The 19,752-nt window shown below is 40.4% G+C and overlaps 2 protein-coding genes across 5 annotated transcripts; one reads left to right on the top strand and one right to left on the bottom strand.

The window, feature by feature from the left end:
• Positions 1-2,978: 2,978 nt before the first annotated feature.
• Positions 2,979-15,723, bottom strand: ZNF189 (zinc finger protein 189). Of its 4 annotated transcripts, none has more exons than XM_035016191.1 (3): positions 15,285-15,723; positions 14,461-14,587; positions 2,979-5,720 (listed from the first exon to the last, which is right to left on the bottom strand). In XM_035016191.1, the coding sequence occupies exons 1-3, from the start codon at positions 15,315-15,317 to the stop codon at positions 4,000-4,002; spliced, it is 1,881 nt and encodes a 626-aa protein (XP_034872082.1). In that variant the 5' UTR covers positions 15,318-15,723; the 3' UTR covers positions 2,979-3,999. The 4 variants fall into 4 exon arrangements, with proteins under 4 accessions (XP_034872082.1, XP_034872086.1, XP_034872084.1 ...); XM_035016195.1 differs by lacking the exon at positions 15,285-15,723 and adding an exon at positions 8,063-8,123 and having other exon boundaries at positions 14,461-14,527; XM_035016193.1 differs by having other exon boundaries at positions 4,000-5,720; positions 14,461-14,542.
• A 92-nt stretch (positions 15,724-15,815) lies between these two features.
• Positions 15,816-19,585, top strand: MRPL50 (mitochondrial ribosomal protein L50). Its single transcript, XM_035016196.1, has 2 exons — positions 15,816-15,979; positions 18,666-19,585. The coding sequence occupies exons 1-2, from the start codon at positions 15,888-15,890 to the stop codon at positions 19,051-19,053; spliced, it is 480 nt and encodes a 159-aa protein (XP_034872087.1). The 5' UTR covers positions 15,816-15,887; the 3' UTR covers positions 19,054-19,585.
• Positions 19,586-19,752: the final 167 nt, after the last annotated feature.

The raw sequence follows: 19,752 nt of genomic DNA on the forward strand, positions 1-19,752 counted from the left end.
GTAGCGGGAGGGGAAGAATGAAGGGGGGGAAATCGGAGGGGTAGACGAACCATGAGAGACGATGGACTCTGAAAAACAAACTGAGGGTTCTAGAGGGGAGGGGGGTGGGAGGATGGGTTAGCCTGGTGATGGGTATTAAAGAGGGCACGTTCTGCATGGAGCACTGGGTGTTATGCACAAACAATGAATCATGGAACACTACATCTAAAACTAATGATGTAATGTATGGGGATTAACATAAGAATAAAAAAATAAAAAAAAATACTGATTAGGAACAATGACTTTCAAAAAAATGCTTGTAATATTTGGTCTAGATTTTTTTTAAAAGTTGAAATTAAATATTATGCTCAATTGGGTATGCTGTGTATGCCCCTAGATTTGCTGATGACATCCTTCTTTTGGAAGACAGATGAAAATGAAATGCCTCACTTACCAGAATTAGAGAAATGGAGCATTGTAGTGATTCTCAATTTTTTTTTTTTTTTTTTTTTTTTTTCTGCCACCAAAGACTCCTTTTACCTCCTAGTTTTAAAATGTTGTCTACTGTGGGGGCACCTGGGTGGCTCAGTTGTTAGGCATCTGCCTTCAGCTCAGGTCATGATCCCAGGGTCCTGGGATTGAGCCCCGCATCAGGCTCCCTGCTCTGTGGGAAGCCTGCTTTTTCTCTGTGTCTCTGTCAAATAAATAAATAAAATCTTTAAAAATAAATAAATAAAAATAAAATGTTGTCTACTGTGATGGTTAACTTGCTTAAATTTGACTGGGCTAAGGGATGCCAGTAAAATACTATCTCTTGTGTTTGTGAGGGTTTCTGGAAGACATGTGCATTTATATCTGTAGACCGAGTCAAGATGGACTTCACCAATGGTGGTGGGTATCATCCAATTCATTGAGGGCGTGAACTGAACAAAAAGGCAGAGGAAAGGCAAATTCACTCTCCACCTGGGGAAGCTGGGGCATCCATCTTCTCCTGTCCTTGGATATCAGTGCTCCTGGTTCTTGGGTCTTTGGGCTGGGACTGAACTATACCACTGGCTTTCATGGTTCTTGTTTATAGCTGGCATGAGACTTCTTGGCCTTCGTAAGTACACGAACTCGTAACTTTCTCCTCATATTCACTTCCACATTGTCTCTTAAACCAGAACGGAGGCACCACAAGATGTGCTGTGTGTGTAGTTTTTGGAAAGGTACCCAGGTGAGTATCAGGGGTACCAGTAATATTTCTTAAGCTGAGTGCTAGTTACATAGGTTTAGTTGTGAAATTGAGCTGCACACTTGAACTATGTGCCCCTTTCTCTTGTGCACACACACAATTTAAATACAAGCAAAATGTTATCACACAATTTTTGGCAGCATAAAGTCTTCTCTCTTTAGCAGGCAACTCTCATCTGCCACTTGCCCATTACCACACCAATGGGAGGCTCGCTCTGTAGCTAGTAGGTCCTCTGATAATTGTCTTCAGTTTTTTCCTGGTACTCATCTTTTAGTCTCATCTTAAGCATCATTTCCTCTTGAAAGATTTAACTTTCTCCGTCTCTCCTCTTCTTCATGTGCCTCCCTGTTCTTTTACCACCCTCTTAGAAAACTACCATGAACACTGCAATAACCTTGCTTTAAAAAAGTTAATCTTTTTGCCTATGCTTTACATAAGCAATGAATTGTATATATAATCAAGAATTGTTTCGCTGCAACTGGAGTTTTGAGCTATCATTCCACATTCACAACCAAGGATGTTAAAAATTATGTTATTTTAGTAGGAATATCTCACATGACCATGTCCCCACATTATGATGAGGTCAACAGCCAGAGCTCCTGCTAAGCAAGACAACCATACATGAAACAGATGCAACTCCGGCAAAAAGCACAATGCTTAAGTGTGCGTGCAACTATCACGTATGGAAAACATACTTCACATTAGGCTTTTCAAAATACTGAAAACAGGTCTAAGAACCTCATTATTAGTTGAGATGCTGGCCTGAGAATGACTCGTAGACTGTAAGTAAAACGGGACATTTCAGGCAGGAGGATAATTGAGGCATCAAGCACATTTTCAGTTATTTTTTGTACTTTTCATTGGGCTACAAACTCTGTTTTGACAAGTTAACCGTATGCTGACTACGAGTACCTAATTTGAATAGGAGGGAGCACAATTTCTACACATATACCTTCACATTCCCATATGCACACACAAATATTCCCAGGGGAAGATAAAAGTGTGGAGGAGACGTTCAGAATGTCTGTAATATAGACGAAAGGGAGGTGTTTCGCTCAAACTATTAGGTAGTTAGAATTACAGAGCTCCGGTGATTGGGAATTCTACACTCAGAAACTAAAGAATCTGGATTTAACCCTAACTGAACTATCCCAGAAAAGGTCACTACAGGCACACCTTGATCTATTGTGGTTTGCTTTACTGTGCTCTGCAGATACTGCATGTTTTCACAGATTGAAGGCTTGTGGCAAACCTCCATCAGGCAAATCTCGATTCCATTTCTCTAACAGCATTTGCTCACTTTGTGTCTGTGTGTCACATTTGGTAATTCTTGCAATATTTCAAACATTTTCATTACTATTATATTTGTTACACTAATCTGATTAGTGATTATGACTATGACTCACTGAAAGCTCAGAATGATCATCAGCACTTTTTAGCAATAGGTACTTAGGTATTTTAAAATTAAGGCATGTACATTGCTTTTGTAGATGTAATACTATTGCACACTTATTAGACTACTGAAAAGTGTAAACATAACTTTTATATGCAGTAAGAAATAAAAAAATTAACCTGACTTGCTTTATTGCAGTATTTGCTTCATTGCAGTGGTCTGATCCAAACACAGTATCTCCAAGGTATGCCTGTAGTCACAAGTACAAGTGAGAGCAATTTCTTTAAAATCCTTGATTCTAATTTTTAAGTGTAGTATTTATTTGACAGGATAGATTTTGCATGAAAATAACGAAGAACTCTTACACAAAGCAAAAAACAAAACAGGTTTAATGATTAAAACAGATGAATTAACAGGTTTATATAACCATCAACTAAGGGAAGCCCTAGAACCAGAAATAAGGATTTTAAAATCGCATGCAAAGTCTAGTTACCATAAAAACCAAAGCAATACCAAAATATCTCAGCTTCCTAGTATAGACTCCAGGTCTTTTTATTTCCAACTCTTGGTAATCAAAATATGTACACTTTCGCATGCTACTGGTAGTGGAGGAATAAGGTTATTTGTATAGGACTACAATTATGTTTCACAGATGGGAGGGCACAGAAAGAAGTGTCTTCCTCCACTTTTTCGGGCCCATCTTGAGAAAAAGGCACTCCCAAAGGTTCCTTGGTAACACCTTTGCTACATTTGTTAATTACTCACATAATCTTTATATGTAAGACTAATGGTCCACTCATTTCACAGATCTGGGAACCAGAAGGCATTGGAACTGCTTCTTTAAATCACATGCCAAACAACTGGCTTTCTTAAGCAATGACCAAAAAAATCTTTGGATATCAATTTGAAAAAAAACTGGGGCTCTGTTTCCTCGAAAACTTAATCATATGCTTAATTACTAGGCTTTGGCATGCACTGCCAAACATGTTATGGAACTGAATGAACCACCATATGATAGTGGCAGGGGACTCTCTTGAATAATTATTCTAGTTTTCTAACTTCAGCTCCCTTGTACCAATGCAACTTTGTCCTTGTCCCTTTATTAATTATAATACCGAGTGCTCTGAACCTGGGTTTGGCCTCTCTGCTGAAAGATGTGTGACAAAAAGATGCTTCAATAAATTACTGAGTCTTTATGATCATCAAAACAAAGAGTAATGGAAGTCTTCAGCTGCCTGTGGGCAGTTGTCCACCTTTCACAGAACCTTTAGAAACCATTTGCCTGAGGCCAAGAATTTGCTTTGTCACTAAACCTGACTCATGGTGAACCATACTGAAACTGCACTTGGGTAGCTAGTCTCAAGTCAAACTGAGCTTGAATATTTCTCTACATTTACTGCATCCATGTAGTGTGCAATTTTTGATGCTGAATGAGAGATACGTGGCAATTGAAGGCTTCGCCACAAGCATCACATTCATGGGTTTCTTGGGTTTGCGCCTCTGCGTGAATCTTCTGATGGTTGACAAGGCTGCGCTGTTGACTAAAACTTTTGTCACACTTCTCACACTTGTAAGGTTTCTCTCCTGTGTGTATTCTCTGATGCTGAATAAGGCCCGAGTTCCGGCTAAAGGCCTTCCCACATTCATCACATTTATGGGGTTTATTACCTGTGTGAACACCCTGATGTCGAATAAGATTACAAAGCTGACTAAAGCTTTTGCCGCACTGTCTGCACAGATAAGGTCTCTCACCAGTGTGGATTCTCTGATGTTCGATAAGAAATGAGCTCCGACTGAAGCTTTTCCCACATACAGTACATAGATAGGGCTTTTCACCAGTGTGGATTCTTTGATGTTGTACAAGATGAGCACTGACACTGAAAGTTTTCCCACATTCATCACATTTATAAGATTTTTCCTTGGGGTAGACTTCCTGCTGTATAACAAGACTGCAGTTCGGATCAAAACTTTCCTTGGTTTCATTGTATGAATAAGTCTTCTCTCTGGTATGGATTCTCTGATGCTGAATAAGACCTGAGCTTCTACTAAAGGCTTTTCCACATTCCTCACATTTATGGGGTTTGTCTCCTGTGTGAATTCTCTGATGACGAGTAAGGTTGCACAGCTGACTGAAGCTTTTCCCGCACTCTTTGCACTGATAAGGTCTTTCACCTGTATGGATCCTCTGATGTTCAATGAGGAATGAGCTCCGACTGAAGCTTTTTCCACATTCGATACAAAGAAAAGGCTTCTCACCAGTGTGGATTTTTTGGTGTTGTATAAGGTATGTACTTAATCTAAAAGCTTTCCCACATTCACCACATTTATGGGGTCTTTCCCCAGTGTGAATTCTCTGATGTTCAACAAGTAATGAATTTCGACTAAAGCTTTTCTTACATTTGGTACAGTGATAGGGTTTCTCACCAGTGTGAGTTCTCTGATGTTCAATAAGGTGTGACTTCCAACTGAAGGCTTTCCCACAGTCACTACATTTATGGGGTTTCTCACCTGTGTGAATCCTTTGATGTTTAACAAGGCTCCTTCTCTGGCTGAAGCTCTGTTTACACTGATTACACTGATAGGGTCTCTCTCCAGTGTGGATTCTCTGATGTCTAATAAGGGTTGAACTCACACTAAAGGTTTTTCCACAATAATTACACTCATAGGGCCTTTCCCCAGTGTGAATTCTCTGATGTTCAATAACAAATGAACTGCGACTAAAGCTTTTCCCACATTCGTTGCATTGAAAAGGCTTCTCACCAGTATGGACCCTTTGATGTTGAATGAAATGGGCCTTGCGGACAAAACCTTTTCCACATTCTTCACATTTATGGCATTTCTCTTCTGAGTTTGGTCTCTTACGAATAATGTTAGTGTTTCCTCTGAACATTCTCTGTTCCTGGGCCAAAGATTCCCTTGGTATTTCCCATAAGAAGATTCCTCTCTGTTTATCTAACCTACCAACAAGTTCAAAGGTTTCTCTACCTATGGGATCTTGGTCAATTTCACTTTTGATTCTTGTAACTATTACACCCTGTGGTTCCACTTCTTCCTCAATCTCCTCAATTTCTTGTTTCACAGTTGGCTCCTCATCCTTATCTCTGTTCAAAACATCTGGAATAATAAACAGAAAATAGATCAGCCAGGCTCTTTGCTAGCAAGGAGAAATGCTTAGGAAAATAAGATTAATATAAATTAATCCACTACATCTATAAAATGCAGATGACTACTCCACAGTATAGTGAAGATTAAATTAGTTTATATACATAAAGCATTTAGGACAGTACCTGGTAAAGAATACAAGCTATATAATTATTATTAGTTATCTGATGAAATATTTTTCTTGGAGAAGAGGTATGAAAAGAATGTGTGTGTATGTGTGTGTGTTTCAAAGGAGCAAGCTTTTAAGTTTTTATTTTTTTAGTAATCTCTACACCCAACATGAGGCTTGAACTGACAGCCCCGAGATCAAGAGTCGCATGCTCCTCTGACTGAGCCTGCCAGGCACACTAAAAGAGTGTTCTTATGAGGCAAATGATGAGTTAGTAGGGGCAAGCAGAGTTGGGAGGAAGGGCAGGTAAATCAACAGACAATTCTGTAAGGTAAGATGGGCAAACAATGAAATAAAACAAGTAGTGGTGTGATGAAGTATTCTATCAAGGAAGAAAGGATGATGCAGAAAGAAAACAGTAGGTTCAGGAAAATGCGAGGTAAGACAGCATTACTGGACTATGAGTAGGCCAAATAACTGACAGACATGAACACAAAATGATGCTGAGAAGGATAAAAGACAAAAACAAAAAACAAAAACAAAGCAGGGGAAGCAACAATTCATTCATTAACAAGAATTTACTGATTGCAGACAAAAGCACTCCAGGCATCGTGTAATGATTCAGGATTCAAAGATAAGACATGAAGTTCCCTACCAAATAAAATGAATGACAGGTATACTAGGGAGAGAAAATAATATGATAAAATATTTAGGTAAAGCAGTTCCTATAGTGAGACAAAATGGCTTTTAAAAATAAAATAATGGGTTGGAGTGACATGGAGTCTATGATATAGAAAGACATAATAAAATAAATACAAAGGAACACGGTCGGGGTAATGAAAGAAAAGAGAAAAAGCAGTCTGTGGTAATTTATGCCCTCATCTACCACAAATCCTACCATGTTCTTCAAGTATATATGATTCTCACTCTTCTAAAGATACAAGAGCCCAAGTTGGAACCATTTAGTTCCAACTGAGAGTCTCTAAGACATCTGAGAAATGAAAATCTTGCATGCGTTGAAGAAAAGATAACATAATGGTCTCTGATGAAACAGAGTGGCATACAGAACCCTCAAGTCTGCCTCTGACTCTGTTTTCCTGATTTTCTACCTCTTACTGTCTGCTGGATAATTTCACTACAAGAGCTGATCAGTACCAAATATACCTATTTGGCCCTAAACAATTTTCTTTTTTAGACTTCCTCTTTTTTCTCAATTTTCTAATCTTCTACCTTTGGAGTCATCTCTGAATTTTCTTTTCACTTACCTCAAATCAGTCATTAAGTTATTTTATTCCAAAAAAACTTCTCTTATTCCCTAAGAAATTAGTAGAAACTTTATTTCTGCTTACGCTCCTAACAGTATTGTTTGTTAAATTCACTTCAGTGGACTGCTTTCTTTCACACAATGAAAAAGGATGAGAGAACTCCCTCAACTTTTTTTTTTTTTTTTTAAGATTTTATTTATTTATTTTTTGACAGAGACATAGCGAGAGCAGGAACACAAGCAGGGGGAGTGGGAGAGGGAGAAGCAGGCTTCCTGCAGAGGAGGAAGCCCGATGTGGGACTTGATCCCAGGATCCTGGGATCATGACCTGAGCCGAAGGCAGACGCTTAACAACTGAGCCACCCAGGCGCCCTCCTTCAACTTTCTGCCCCCCTGCCTATAAAATTATCTGCAATGGTACATGAAGATATATCCCATTCCTATCCAAAGCTAATTCATCTACCTTCTCTTGATCCCATGTGTCTCTTGAGCACTTGTTTAATGACTACCATTGCTTCCTCTTTCTTCCATCTGTTCTCCATTGCCAACATACATACAAATACACTCAGCATATAAATATGCCCAATTTTATCTCGAACCTGAAATCCTTCTCTTAATGAAATCTAAGTTTGTTTGTTTTTTAAGATTTTATTTATCTATTTGACAGAGACAGACACAGCAATAGAGGGAACACAAGCAGGGGGAGTGGGAGAGGGAGAAGCAGGCCTCCCGCGGAGCTGGGACCCCAATGCGGGGCTCAATCCCAGGACCCTGAGATCATGACCCGAGCTGATGGCAGACGCCCAACGACTGAGCCACCCAGGCGCCTCTGAAATCTAAGTTTTGAAATAAAATCTTAACACTGTAGGTTTCCATTTCCCAGGTATGTTTCCCATGCCCACCTCTTCCCCTATAACCTACTGTGAAATCTGGCTTCTGTTTCCAGCATCTAGAAAAGCTTCTACGAAATCAGCAATGACTCCTGAATAACAAATACAATGAACATTTTCAGTCTTTATCCAGCAGCTGACACTGTTGACCATTTTGACACTATCTGTTTTTTATTTCTATGCCATTATATTCTTCTAGTTCCCTCCCTACTTCTTCTTTGGCCTTTTCTAATAAATTTCCTTCATGTATTTCTCTTCCTTCGTTAACTGTTGAAGGTTACTGTTACCCATATTTACATTCTTACCTTGCTCTCTACATATACTCTGGATATTGCCATTTACCTGTCTCAAAAAGGGCTTACAATTAACAGGATCATCATCATTTGCTGTCATGTATGTCTCCACCTCTAATTATCTTCTCTTGAGAGGCATCCTCATCCATTACCCAAAGCAGAAAATCATCCTAGATTTCTCCATTTTTCTTATTGGTAAAAAATCACCAAAATCAAAGATTCAACTCTCTTTCCATGTTTTCCCTGGATTATGCAAAAGCCATCTAATAATCCTTCACTCTAGCCTTTAAGACTGTCCCCACACTATATCTACTTCACTGCATCCAGAGAGATGTACATGAAATGGAATTCCGGTCACATCACCACCTGTAGATTCACTAGTACTCCAACACCTGTGAGAGCAAATCAAAGCTCTTTACACCATGATACTCAGCACTTCATGAAAGGTTCTCTAAACCTCAAGTCACCACCCTCCTACCCACTCTCTCACAGTGGAAGTGGGCAAATTGCTTATGTTACTCTTTTATGCCATTTCTTTGCATATCTCATTTTACTAAATGTCCCCCAACATTGTTTACCTGGCAAACTCTTGGTTTCTCTTTAAGATTCAATTCAAAGCAACAGCTCCTCTACAAAGCCTTCACTAAGTCCACTAGGCAGACCTAGGTGTTCTGTTTTTTATCACCAGCCCTCATCCATAACTGCATTATAGCTATTATATGCACTGTGAATGTAATGTATTTATCTCTTCTATGGGTCTGTAAATTCCTTATGAGAAGGGCAAGTCTCCTTATAATGTTTACCCAGTATTGTTGTTCCAGGGGTTTTACTCAAAGGAGTAAGACAAAATTATTGTTATTTGCAAACAACATAAATGTCTATGTAAAATTTCTAAAAAAATTAAGTGAAATATAATAGCAACAAGAAAACTAAGATATAAAATAAGTAGTGGAAAGTACTTACTACCAAGAGTAACCAATTAGTAAATATTATAGAAAAATAAAATATGCCTTGTATGATAATAAAAACCATAAAACAAGGAATAAATCTTACAAGAATTATATGAGAGCCATGAAAATGAGCCATAAAAATTTTCTGAAGGACATAAGACAGATAGAGTCAAGCCAACTGCTAAAGAGATTCAATGTTATAAGGATCTTAATTCTTCCTAAACCTATTTATGAACCCAATTGTATTCCAATCAAAAGCCTATGAATGAATAAAAAAACCCCAATGAATCTAAATTTCAACTGGAAGTATATCCTAAAAAAGAATATAAAAGAATGATTTATTATACCAGGCATAAAATGTAATACACTGCTTAAGTAAATTAAACAGAGAGGCAATGGAATGAAAATAAATAGGTCAAAGAGATAGACAGGTAAAGAAAACAAGTGAGTTTAGGCTTCCACACAGAGCAGCATAGAAAGGACTATCCATTAGATCTGGGCTTGGTAGGTAAAATCACCTCCTGCGGTCTCTGCCATGCTTGTATTCTATGTTCCCATCCTGTGATCATACAGCTAATTTGTCTAGAGTAGAGTTGACTCAAAAGTGCATCTCTCCCAGGAATTTGGAATTAAAACTGAAATAGGCAGTTATTCCAACATGACTAGAATTGTAATCTATCAACTCAGAAGCTATAGGGACAGAAGCATGTGGATATGAGGAGGAAAGACTACTCTACCAAAAAGAAAGAAACAGAACGCAAAGACAGAGTTCATTTCTGACTTCCTGAGCGATCCAATTTCTGGGTGTAGTTTTGTTTTTGTTTTTGTTTTTTAAGTAGGCTCCATGGCAGGTGTGGAGCTTGAACTCATGACCTTGGGATCAAGACCTGAGCCAAGATCAAGAGTCAGATGCTTAACCAACTGAGCCACCCAGATGCCCCTGGGTTTAATCCTTTTCTGACATCCAGTTGCAGTCATGCTCATATATTCTGTGTGCCACCTCTGTCCCTACAATAAGTTCTCGTGTTGGCTTAAGCTAGTTTGAGTTGATTTCTATACTCTTTAGTCAGTTTTAATAATATGGTAGCTGCAGAGAGATAGAAAAGGCAAGGAAGTGGTAAAGTGGAATTGGCTAAACTTTAGGACAGAACAAGAGTTACCACACATTTTCTAAAAAGGGCCAGACAATAAATATTTTTGGCTTTGTCAGCCATATGGTCTCTACCGCAATTATTCAACTCTGCCAATACAGCATGAAAGTAGTAATAGATAATACATAAAAGTGAGCATGTCTACATTCCAATAAAACTTTATTTATAAAAACAGTGTGCCAGATTTGGCCTGTGGACTGACCATAGCTGCCAACCCCAGTATCCAAAAGAGTACAGAAAGAACAGTTTTTTGGTAAAAGAATGAGAGAATGGGGAAGAATCTGCATTCCTAGCGCTAGCACAGTGCTTGATTAACTATTTATTGAATGTATGAGTAGCTGAATAATTGAGAAAAGACTATAAGAAAAGAAACAATGAGTTTAACATCTTACAGAAGCAGCAATTCCCAATGCTGTCAAGGTCCAATATGGCTCAAGTAGACTAGAAAGAAGTCATTCAAACTGAAGAAGTCCATTTCATTTGAAAGAACTGAAAGACTGAGAACTAAGATTAAGCTGTCAGCTGTATTATCAAGTTACTAAAGTGTTTAAAGAAAAATCATCATAGAAAGGAAAGGTATGAATAAAGGACCAAAATTAAATTTGAAAGAGAGTTGTACTAAGTAAAGCAGCAAGATGACGTGCAGGAAAACACTACATTAGAAAAAATCAAGTAATAGTGATCTTTCACCAAGGGGCTCTAATCAAAGGAGTAGAGACAGAGTCTACAGATGAATAGATTGTGGAGGGAGAAATAATAACTGATAAAAAGTTGTAGTTCAGCTAAAATGAGAGCCTGAAAGGAGATCACAGATGGGCTCACTGCCATGCCTTCGTCCATATGGCACTCACATTTTATAGTAGTAGGGGCAGGCAAGGCTGGGCATTTGCCTGGTTCTATCAGCCAGGATACCATATGTGTGGATAAAGCTGACAATGACTCAGAGACACCATGGCATATTGGGGAAAAAAATCAGCAGCTGATATGGCTGGAGATTGAAGTGGTGTGCAAAAATAATAGATGATGCTAGAAAGCCAGGCAGGGGCTATTTAGAGAGGCCCTAGTAGGTACAACAAGAAATTAAGATTTTTATCCTTTAGGCTATCAGGAATTGTAAATTGTAAGCAGTTAATTAACAGAATCACTTTGGTGGTAGTAAATAGAATGTATTAAAAGAAAGGGAGATTGGAGGCAAGGGGCTAGTTTATGGATTAATGCAATAATCTAGTCAAGAGGTATGAATCTTGAGTATATTCATTCATTCCGTTACACAAATATTTAGAAGCATATAATATATATGCTTCTGTCCTAAGCATATAATATACATGGCTCTGTGCTAAGTGCTGGAGAAATCAAATGAAAAAAATATAGTTACTGTCCTCATGGAAACCAGTCTGGTTAGAGAAATAACATAAAGAATGATTAGAGTACAGTGTGGTAAATTCAACAGAAGTGTATACAGTAGCACAGAAAAAGGAGTACTTAATTCCAAAGAGGAGGCTCCTGAGATCTGAATGGATTATTTGAAATTTGCCAGGTGTGAGTTATTTATGTGGTCTTCAAAAGAAGATGACAAAGATTTTAGAGCTCTTAGAGAAGATAACGAATACAATGACAGCAATCAACATTTGTATTACACTTACTACATGCTAATCAGTGTCCTAAGTACTTTACATATATTAACTCAGTAACCCAAAGAGGTAAGTGCTATTATTATTGCCATTTTGTAAAAAAGAAACAGGCATGGAAAGGTTATGTAATTCACCCATAGTCACAAGGCTTGTAAGTGGTTGAACCAGGATTTTTACTTAGGCAGTTAAGCTCCAATTGCTTCTCTTAGGTGAAAGTAAAGATTTGGGACTTATCACATAGAGGTAGGTGATGATCTGAGTGTAGATAAGCTTTGCCAAAGAAAGGATATAAACTGAGAGGAAGTGTGAGAATGCAAGGCAATAGAAGGAAGCAATAAAGAGTTTCAAATATCTATAGAGAGGTGAAATAAAATAAGGTCCAAAAAAGGGTCTATTGCATTTCACAACTGGGTTATTACAGACCAATGTTAAACAATTTAAGGGTAATGGCAGAGGCAAGAAAAGGGGCTTAGAGATGATGGAAGGTAAAGTACAAAACTCTCATTAACTACTCTTACAAAAACTTGGCTATTAGGTGAATGAGGAGCAGGTTACAGGGAGCAGCAAGGAGACTGTGGCTCAAAGGATCACCACCCACCTCTCTCCTTTCCCCAACTTGAAGAGTCATAAACATACCTATTATCAAAATAAAGGTACCAGGGCAGAAGGAATAGAGACTAAAGTTGTAAGGGGGAAAAAAAAAGATTACAGATGGATAAGTTCTTGGAGAAGTGAGGAAACGGAAGCAGTCTTAAGCATGCCCGTGAAGGGCAGAAAAGTTGAGAGTTCACGTTTAGTAGCCTCTATCTTCTCTGTGAAACAGAAAGTAAGGTCCACTACTGAGTGATGGACCCAAGGAAAACTTTTTTAGTTTTTGGACTAGTCATTAAAGGAAGAAGGGAATGAGCAAATCAATGATAAAAAATAGGCTGAGATGTAAAAACCCACTGCAGACTATAAGAAAAGCCATGCATACATATATACAGAGCATCAATCCTTTCAGTTAAAGAATTTCTCCTGCTGTGTTTAGCAACTCTGGTAGGAGAAAAGGCAGATTTTATAACCAATACAGAATTTGAAATTTGCAGAATGCGTAGAGCACGGGGCACCTGGGTGGCTCAGTTGTTAAGCGTCTGCCTTCGGCTCAGGTCATGATCCCGGGGTCCTGGGATCGAGCCCCGCATCGGGCTCCCTGCTCAGCAGGAAGCCTGCTTCTCCCTCTCCTACTCCCCCTGCTTGTGTTCCCTCTTTCACTGCCTCTCTCTGTCAAATAAATAAATAAAATCTTAAAAAAAAAAAAAAAAAGAATGCGTAGAGCACAGTGACAAAGTGGCAAGAGAGCATGCTGGTGATAATTCACATGCAGGTCCATGGATTAGATGAGGAGGTTGAAGTTAGGAGAGGACTGATAATCTGGGGGGAGAAAAGGAGAAGTCAAGGAACAGGAAACATGATTAAGAATAAGTAATTGTAGGAGGAAAGGAGCAGGAGAGGTAGAAAGGTAAGAAGTTAGAGTAAGCTCCACATGGGCAGAGATCATGTCTGTTTCGGTCACCCCTGTTCAGTTAATCTAAAATAATAATTAATAATGCCTGAATAATTTTCAAAGAGTAAGATATTGGGGTTAAAGATTTGCCTGCTTTGACAAAATTGAGGGTTTGATCACTGATGTGAGTTGAACAAAAAAGGAAAGCCAGGTCCCTGAAGAGAATATGGTCCGGGAATATAGTGAGGCTTAAGCAATGACTACATCACTCATGGCATAGGTGAGCATAGAGAAGATTCTGAAATGTGACAAAATCCATGGTGAGTGCCCAAGACATGTTGACAGATGATAGTGAAAAGGAATTGAGTGGGTAGAGCAAGACTGCTGAGGCCTCCCAGGAGAGAGATTTTCCTTAAAGGGTTAAACTAATACTTCGGGAATAGCACTGAAAAGGTAGGAGAACAGTAACTTCTCCCTTCTAGCCTTGAGAGAAAGGATAGGGGGAAAAAAGAGGATGTGGGAGAAAAAGCAGCCTCTGCCAAAGAAATGGTGTCCTTGGGAAAGTGCCAGTTTTCAGTTAAGGCCAAGAGGGGTAAGGAACATTATGTGAAGAAGAACAGGGGCTCCAGAAGGCAGAGCGAAAAGGGGTGGGAGGAAAGCAGTGGGAGGATGAGCCAGGAGGGAAAGTACAGAGCAATATGGGAATGAGATTATGAAGATAAGAAGCCAGAAAGGCATGTATTTGGTTATTGCAAGGATGCTAGGGATGACAGTCATGGACACAACTAATGGCTGAAAGATTTGAATCAGAACTTTGGAATAAAGCAGTTTTGGTACTGGTCATGGTCCAAGTGTTCTCAGAGTCTGATTTCTTACAGCCTCTTAGATATTTTAATCAGAGAAACAAAAGATTCTTACCCAGTGAGACCAGGTTTCCATAATTCTCCATCATGACATCTTTATACAGGCTTCTCTGAGCTGGATCCAGATAATCCCACTCCTCCTGGGTAAAAAACACAGCCACATCCTCAAATGTCAGCAACCCCTGAAATAGTACGATTTCTGTAGTCAGTTCTTGTTGTCTCAAGGACAATTCTACCACTGAAAGTAGCAGAAGCAATCACTTATCAGGGCCGGGTAGGCTAGAAGGAACATGATAACCAAGAGTTCCAAATGGGGCCCAATTCTGTAACAAACAGGCACCTCAAACTAGAGGATAACTGAACTGGATCTTGTCAGTAGTGATGGTCCTAACGACAGAGCTTTTCTGGTTTAATAATTATACCCTAACATTTTTATTCTAGTAAGCTGCCCCCAAACTCCCCAAGTTTCCTGAACCTCATTGCCCGGCTCCAACTCTGTCCGCACTGGCTTGGAACCCTGTTCAATTCCATGAAGTTCTCTAAGCGTCTACCTTGGGTCCACGCATCGTGACAGGAGCACAAGACACGGGGGAAGGTAAAAAATGGTGCCTCATCTGGGAGAACTCACAAATGAGAGCGCTTGTCTGGAGCATTACTAATTTTCTTCAACTGATTACCAAGTCGCTCTTGGAAAAAAAAAAAGCCAAGTGGGCGATCTGGTCGCGAATCACAATCCAGAGCGCTACGGGGTACTTCCTTGCACATCGCTGGCCCAAAAGACCACGGTCAGGGAGGTGGGGGGTGGGTGGGGGGGGGGGCGGTGGCGCGGCCTAGCTCCGGTAGTGGCGAGAGAACGGAGTACCCAGAAGGGCGACTTACCTTTGGCTCCGGCGGGGGGCTCGGGGAGGCCATCTCCCGGACAGAAAATCAGGGCAGGAACCCGCGCGGTCGCACGAATAGGAGCCTTTCGTGAGGCCTACCCAGCCTTTAGAAATTAGGCCCGACGAAGACGAGGCCTCCAGCCTGGGTCCGGCCAGGTCCTGCCTCGGTCCTCGAGCGGTCACGACCCCAGCAGCATATCAGACGCGCTACTTGGCCGTCCCCCAACCCCAAATTCCCACCCCGCCTATCCGCGCAGCCTTCAAGGCCTCGCTAGAGCCTCCTCCCGGTTGCCAGTTCCTCCTCCTTTCAGCCAAAGAGCGCTATGACCGCCCGCCCCCGGACCAGAAGGCGTCACCCGGAACCTTCCCGGGACGCCCCCCAACTACGACTCCCGTCATGCTCTGAGAGAACGCCTCGGTCCAGCCTCCGCCGGCGATGGCCACCGGACTACATTTCCCGGCATGCAAAGGGGGAGGGAGAAGCCGGGGACGCTTAACAGGAAAAAGGGAACACCTACCCCTAAGCTTACACCTGACTGGCTGGTCTTGGCGCGTCACTGCCAGCTGAGGGCAGAGCTCTATCCCGCAGCTCTCCTCCGAGATGGCGGCACTGTCAGTGTGTGGCGTTACCAGAAGAGGTCTCACGTGGATCGTCTTAGGGGCACCCCGCAGAGAATTTTGGTCTCGATTCAGGTAAAGCGGAAGGTTGGATGGTGGGTCTCGTTCAGGGAAAGTAAGGAGAGAAACTGAGGAGGATGAAAGGACGCATTCAAAAGCGTCGTGCTATTAAGACGGGACCCGGGTCCTGCGCTTGGATTACGGTTCGGAGTTCAGAAGTGTAAGCGCGGGTCTCCTGGAGTGGTGGGGCCCAGTTTAGGCCTCAGTTTTCTCGTCACGGAGATACCGCTCTCTTTCCCTCCCATTTCACTCATTAATTTATTAAGCAAACAGTACTGACCACGTGTTCCAGGCATCAAGTGCGGTGTCTGGAAACAAATGACTCGTTTGGAACGAGCAACGTAGAACATGAACGTGAAAGCGCTCGGTAAACTAAGTTCATTCGCGCGGTGTATTTCTTCACACGGAAGATTCAGAAACGAAGTGTGGCCTCATTCTGTTCATGTGTTCATTCGTTGATTCACTCAGCAGATAGTTACTAAACGCCAGGACTGGGCCGGCATTTCCCTAAGTAGTTTACAGTAGCGAAACAAAGTCCCTTCTCAGAGCTCTGACACACGGGGAACCTGAAGCTCCGTGGAGAGGAAGTAGTTTGCCAAAAGCAGGTCAGTGGCAGAGCTGGAACCAGAACCCAGGTCTTTGACGCCTCCCATCTCCTGCTTTTCCCACAGCACCATGTGGAACATTTTGAAGGTAAATCTGTTTGACTCAGTGTTAGGACATCAAAGCTTGTGGGAACCTCAGGGAGCAATTTATGCCCTCAGGTTTCAAGCAAAAACTCTCCCCATCCGGAAGGATTTTTGTCATCTGTTCATGGATTTATTAGCTTCCCCTCTTTTTTGGTTAGTAGTATTATCTCAGATCTTCTTCAGGTTTGTTTCATTCACTCATTCATCACAAATTTATAGAGTGTCTGCTAAATGTCTGCTGTTTGGGTGTTAGGGATACAGTTGTTAATAAGTCAGACCAAATATTTGTCTTCATAGAGCATGTGTTCTGATGGAGGCAAAAAAACGTAGGATATGATTTCAGCAAGTGGTAAATTATGTAGAAAACTAGAGCAGTGCACGAGATGACTGAGATGGAAGGAATGGATACATTTCATTCTGATGAAATGTGACTGGAGTAGTTTGAGGAGAAAATGGGAGGTGATGAAGTAGACATTATAAATGTAGACAACTCTTTGGGAAACTGGATAGGAACATGGAGTCTAGGGGGTATTTTTGTTTTTCTTTGAAGATGGGAGATTTTTACAGCAGCATATTGTGTGCCCTGGGAATACTAGTAGGTAGAGAGAAATTGAAAAAGAATTGATGCAGAATGAGGGCTCAATTGCTGGAAGAGTCTTTGAGTAGGCAAAGGGAAATAGTGCTACAAACCATATTCATGGCCAGACATCTTTTCTTTTCTTTCTTTTTTTATTCCATTGCCTCCAATTTCTGTAAGGATGACCAATCCCAGTCCGATATCAACTCCATGGAAAACAAGAGTCAGGTCATGAACTGATATTTCAGTAAGCCCTGAAGTAGTGTTATCAGGTAGATTTCCTAACATTGGCCCATGTACTCAGTAGTAGTTATTCAAGCAGTTTTCAAAGGACCCCAAATCAATAAAACAGGTCTTTATAATAAATAAAACAGGAGTTTATAATTTGGTACAGTGGTTCTTAACCAGGGATAATTTTGCCCATCTGGACATTTGGCAATGACATTTGGTTATGACTTGAGGACAGGAATGCTATGGCATTTACCCTACCCTGGATAGAGGCCAGGGATGCTGCTGGGCATCTTACAATGAACATCATAGTCCCCTACAACAAAGAATTATCTGGTCCAAAATGTCAGTGTTTGGGCTCAGAAACCCTGATCTGGTAAGAGAAGTAGAATGTAAAAAAATTAAAACTCAGGTAGGATGTGATATGCTGTTAAAGCAATATAAAGTGCTATAGTAGATCAGAGGAATTTACAGTTATATTTGGGGAAATCAAGTAAAGCTTCTTGGAAGAGAAAAGTTCTGTTCTAGGATTTAAAGTAAGATTCTATAGGTTAAGGGGCGCCTGGGTGGCTCAGTCGTTAAGCATCTGCCTTCGGCTCAGGTCATGATCCCGGGGTCCTGGGACTGAGCCCCACATCGGGCTCCCTGCTCAGCGGGGAGCCTGCTTCTCTCTCTCCCACCCACTCCCACTTCTTGTGTTCCCTCTCTCGCTGTTTCTCTGTCAAATAAATAAAATCTTTAAAAAGAAAATATTCTATAGGTAAAGATGAAAGCTAGGCATTTCCAATAGGGTATAACTTGAGGTAACACATGACACCAGGAAAGAGGGAAACAGAATGTAGTAGTTTAGTTTGGGTAGGGCATAGAGTGTATATAGGAGATTAGTAGGAGATGAGGTTAGAGAGGTAGGATTGGGTTTAGAAACTGGGAATTCCAGGCAAATGATTTACCTCTTCCTGTTCTTGGAATTCTTAGAGCATGTAAAATCTGTAATTTTCTTTTCTGTGTGTACCAGCCCAATTCAGTTATAAGCTTCCAAAGGCAGATACCTATCTTATTCTCTCCACAGTGCCTGGAAAAGTAATAAGTGTGCATACTATTTATTGATTTAGATAGATAGGTAAGGTTGGGTCTGGTGTTCGTCAGCTTGTCAGCTACATTAGTGCAGTTAACCAAAGATTCACATATTTGTTTTTGATCATTCCAGAAAAGAGAAAAAGCCAGTGGTGGCTGAGACAGTAGAAGAGGTGAAGAAAGAGCCTGTTTTGGTGTGTCCACCCTTACGAAGCCGAACATACATACCACCTGAAGATCTCCAGAGTCGTGTGGAATCTTGTGTCAAAGAAGTTTTTGGCTCATCTGTTCCTAGCAATTGGCAGGATGTGTCCCTGGAAGATGGTCATCTGAAATTTGGTTTGTTGGCACGTTTAGCTGATGACTTGGGCCATGCAGTGCCCAACTCCAGGCTTCACCAGATGTGTAGGGTCAGAGATGTTCTTGATTTCTATAATGTGCCTATCTATGATAGATCTAAATTTGATGAACTTATCGCCAGTAATCTGCCTCCCAATTTAAAAATCACTTGGGGTTACTGAGCAGTTCAGAAGAGGAAATGTTGAAATCATTTGTCCTGAGCAAGGGGTTGGTTATTAGATTTGATACTTTACCATGTAAAATGATCAGAACTGTTCTCTAAACCCACTTTTTCTGTGGAAGAATTAACAGCAGGATTTTCTTTTTTCACATTTGTTGAAATTTTGTTGTTTTTTTAATGGAATCAGATCATTAATCATGTATGAAAATTTCCTTCTCTGGAGGACACAGTAATTAAACTTGTTCTTTAGATATGAGGCTATTATATGTTCAGACGTGACCTTTATTCTTCATAGGCATAAAATAATAGATGTGAAAACATGTTTTAATCCTGTTAGGGCTCTTAAATCTAAGGTGGTATTATGTATAGTACAAATACAAATAGGAAACTTGGATAAAAGAAATGTAAAAATCTATGTTGTTTATTATAGCAAGTTGTTTCTTTCACTGCTTTTCTACACAAGTAGAAATAGTAGAAAATGATAGTGTTCATTCTAGATTAATCTCTTTTGGAATTAAAGTACATTTTTTGAAGAGTGTTGTGTGTTCTTGATGTTTTTAAAGGTGAAATTTGCTTCTCTGCCCTGTCATTTCCTTAAGTATTATAAATGAAAAAAATTAGAGTATATGCCAACTGTGAAGTGCTGTGACTTTCTTTAAATAAGAGATATGCCAGATTCTATGTCTAAGTGAATACTCTC

This window comes from Mirounga leonina, unplaced genomic scaffold (assembly GCF_011800145.1).
Source record: "Mirounga leonina isolate KUSES-001 unplaced genomic scaffold, KU_Mleo_1.0 Mir_170, whole genome shotgun sequence".
NCBI classification, from domain to species: Eukaryota; Metazoa; Chordata; class Mammalia; order Carnivora; family Phocidae; genus Mirounga; species Mirounga leonina.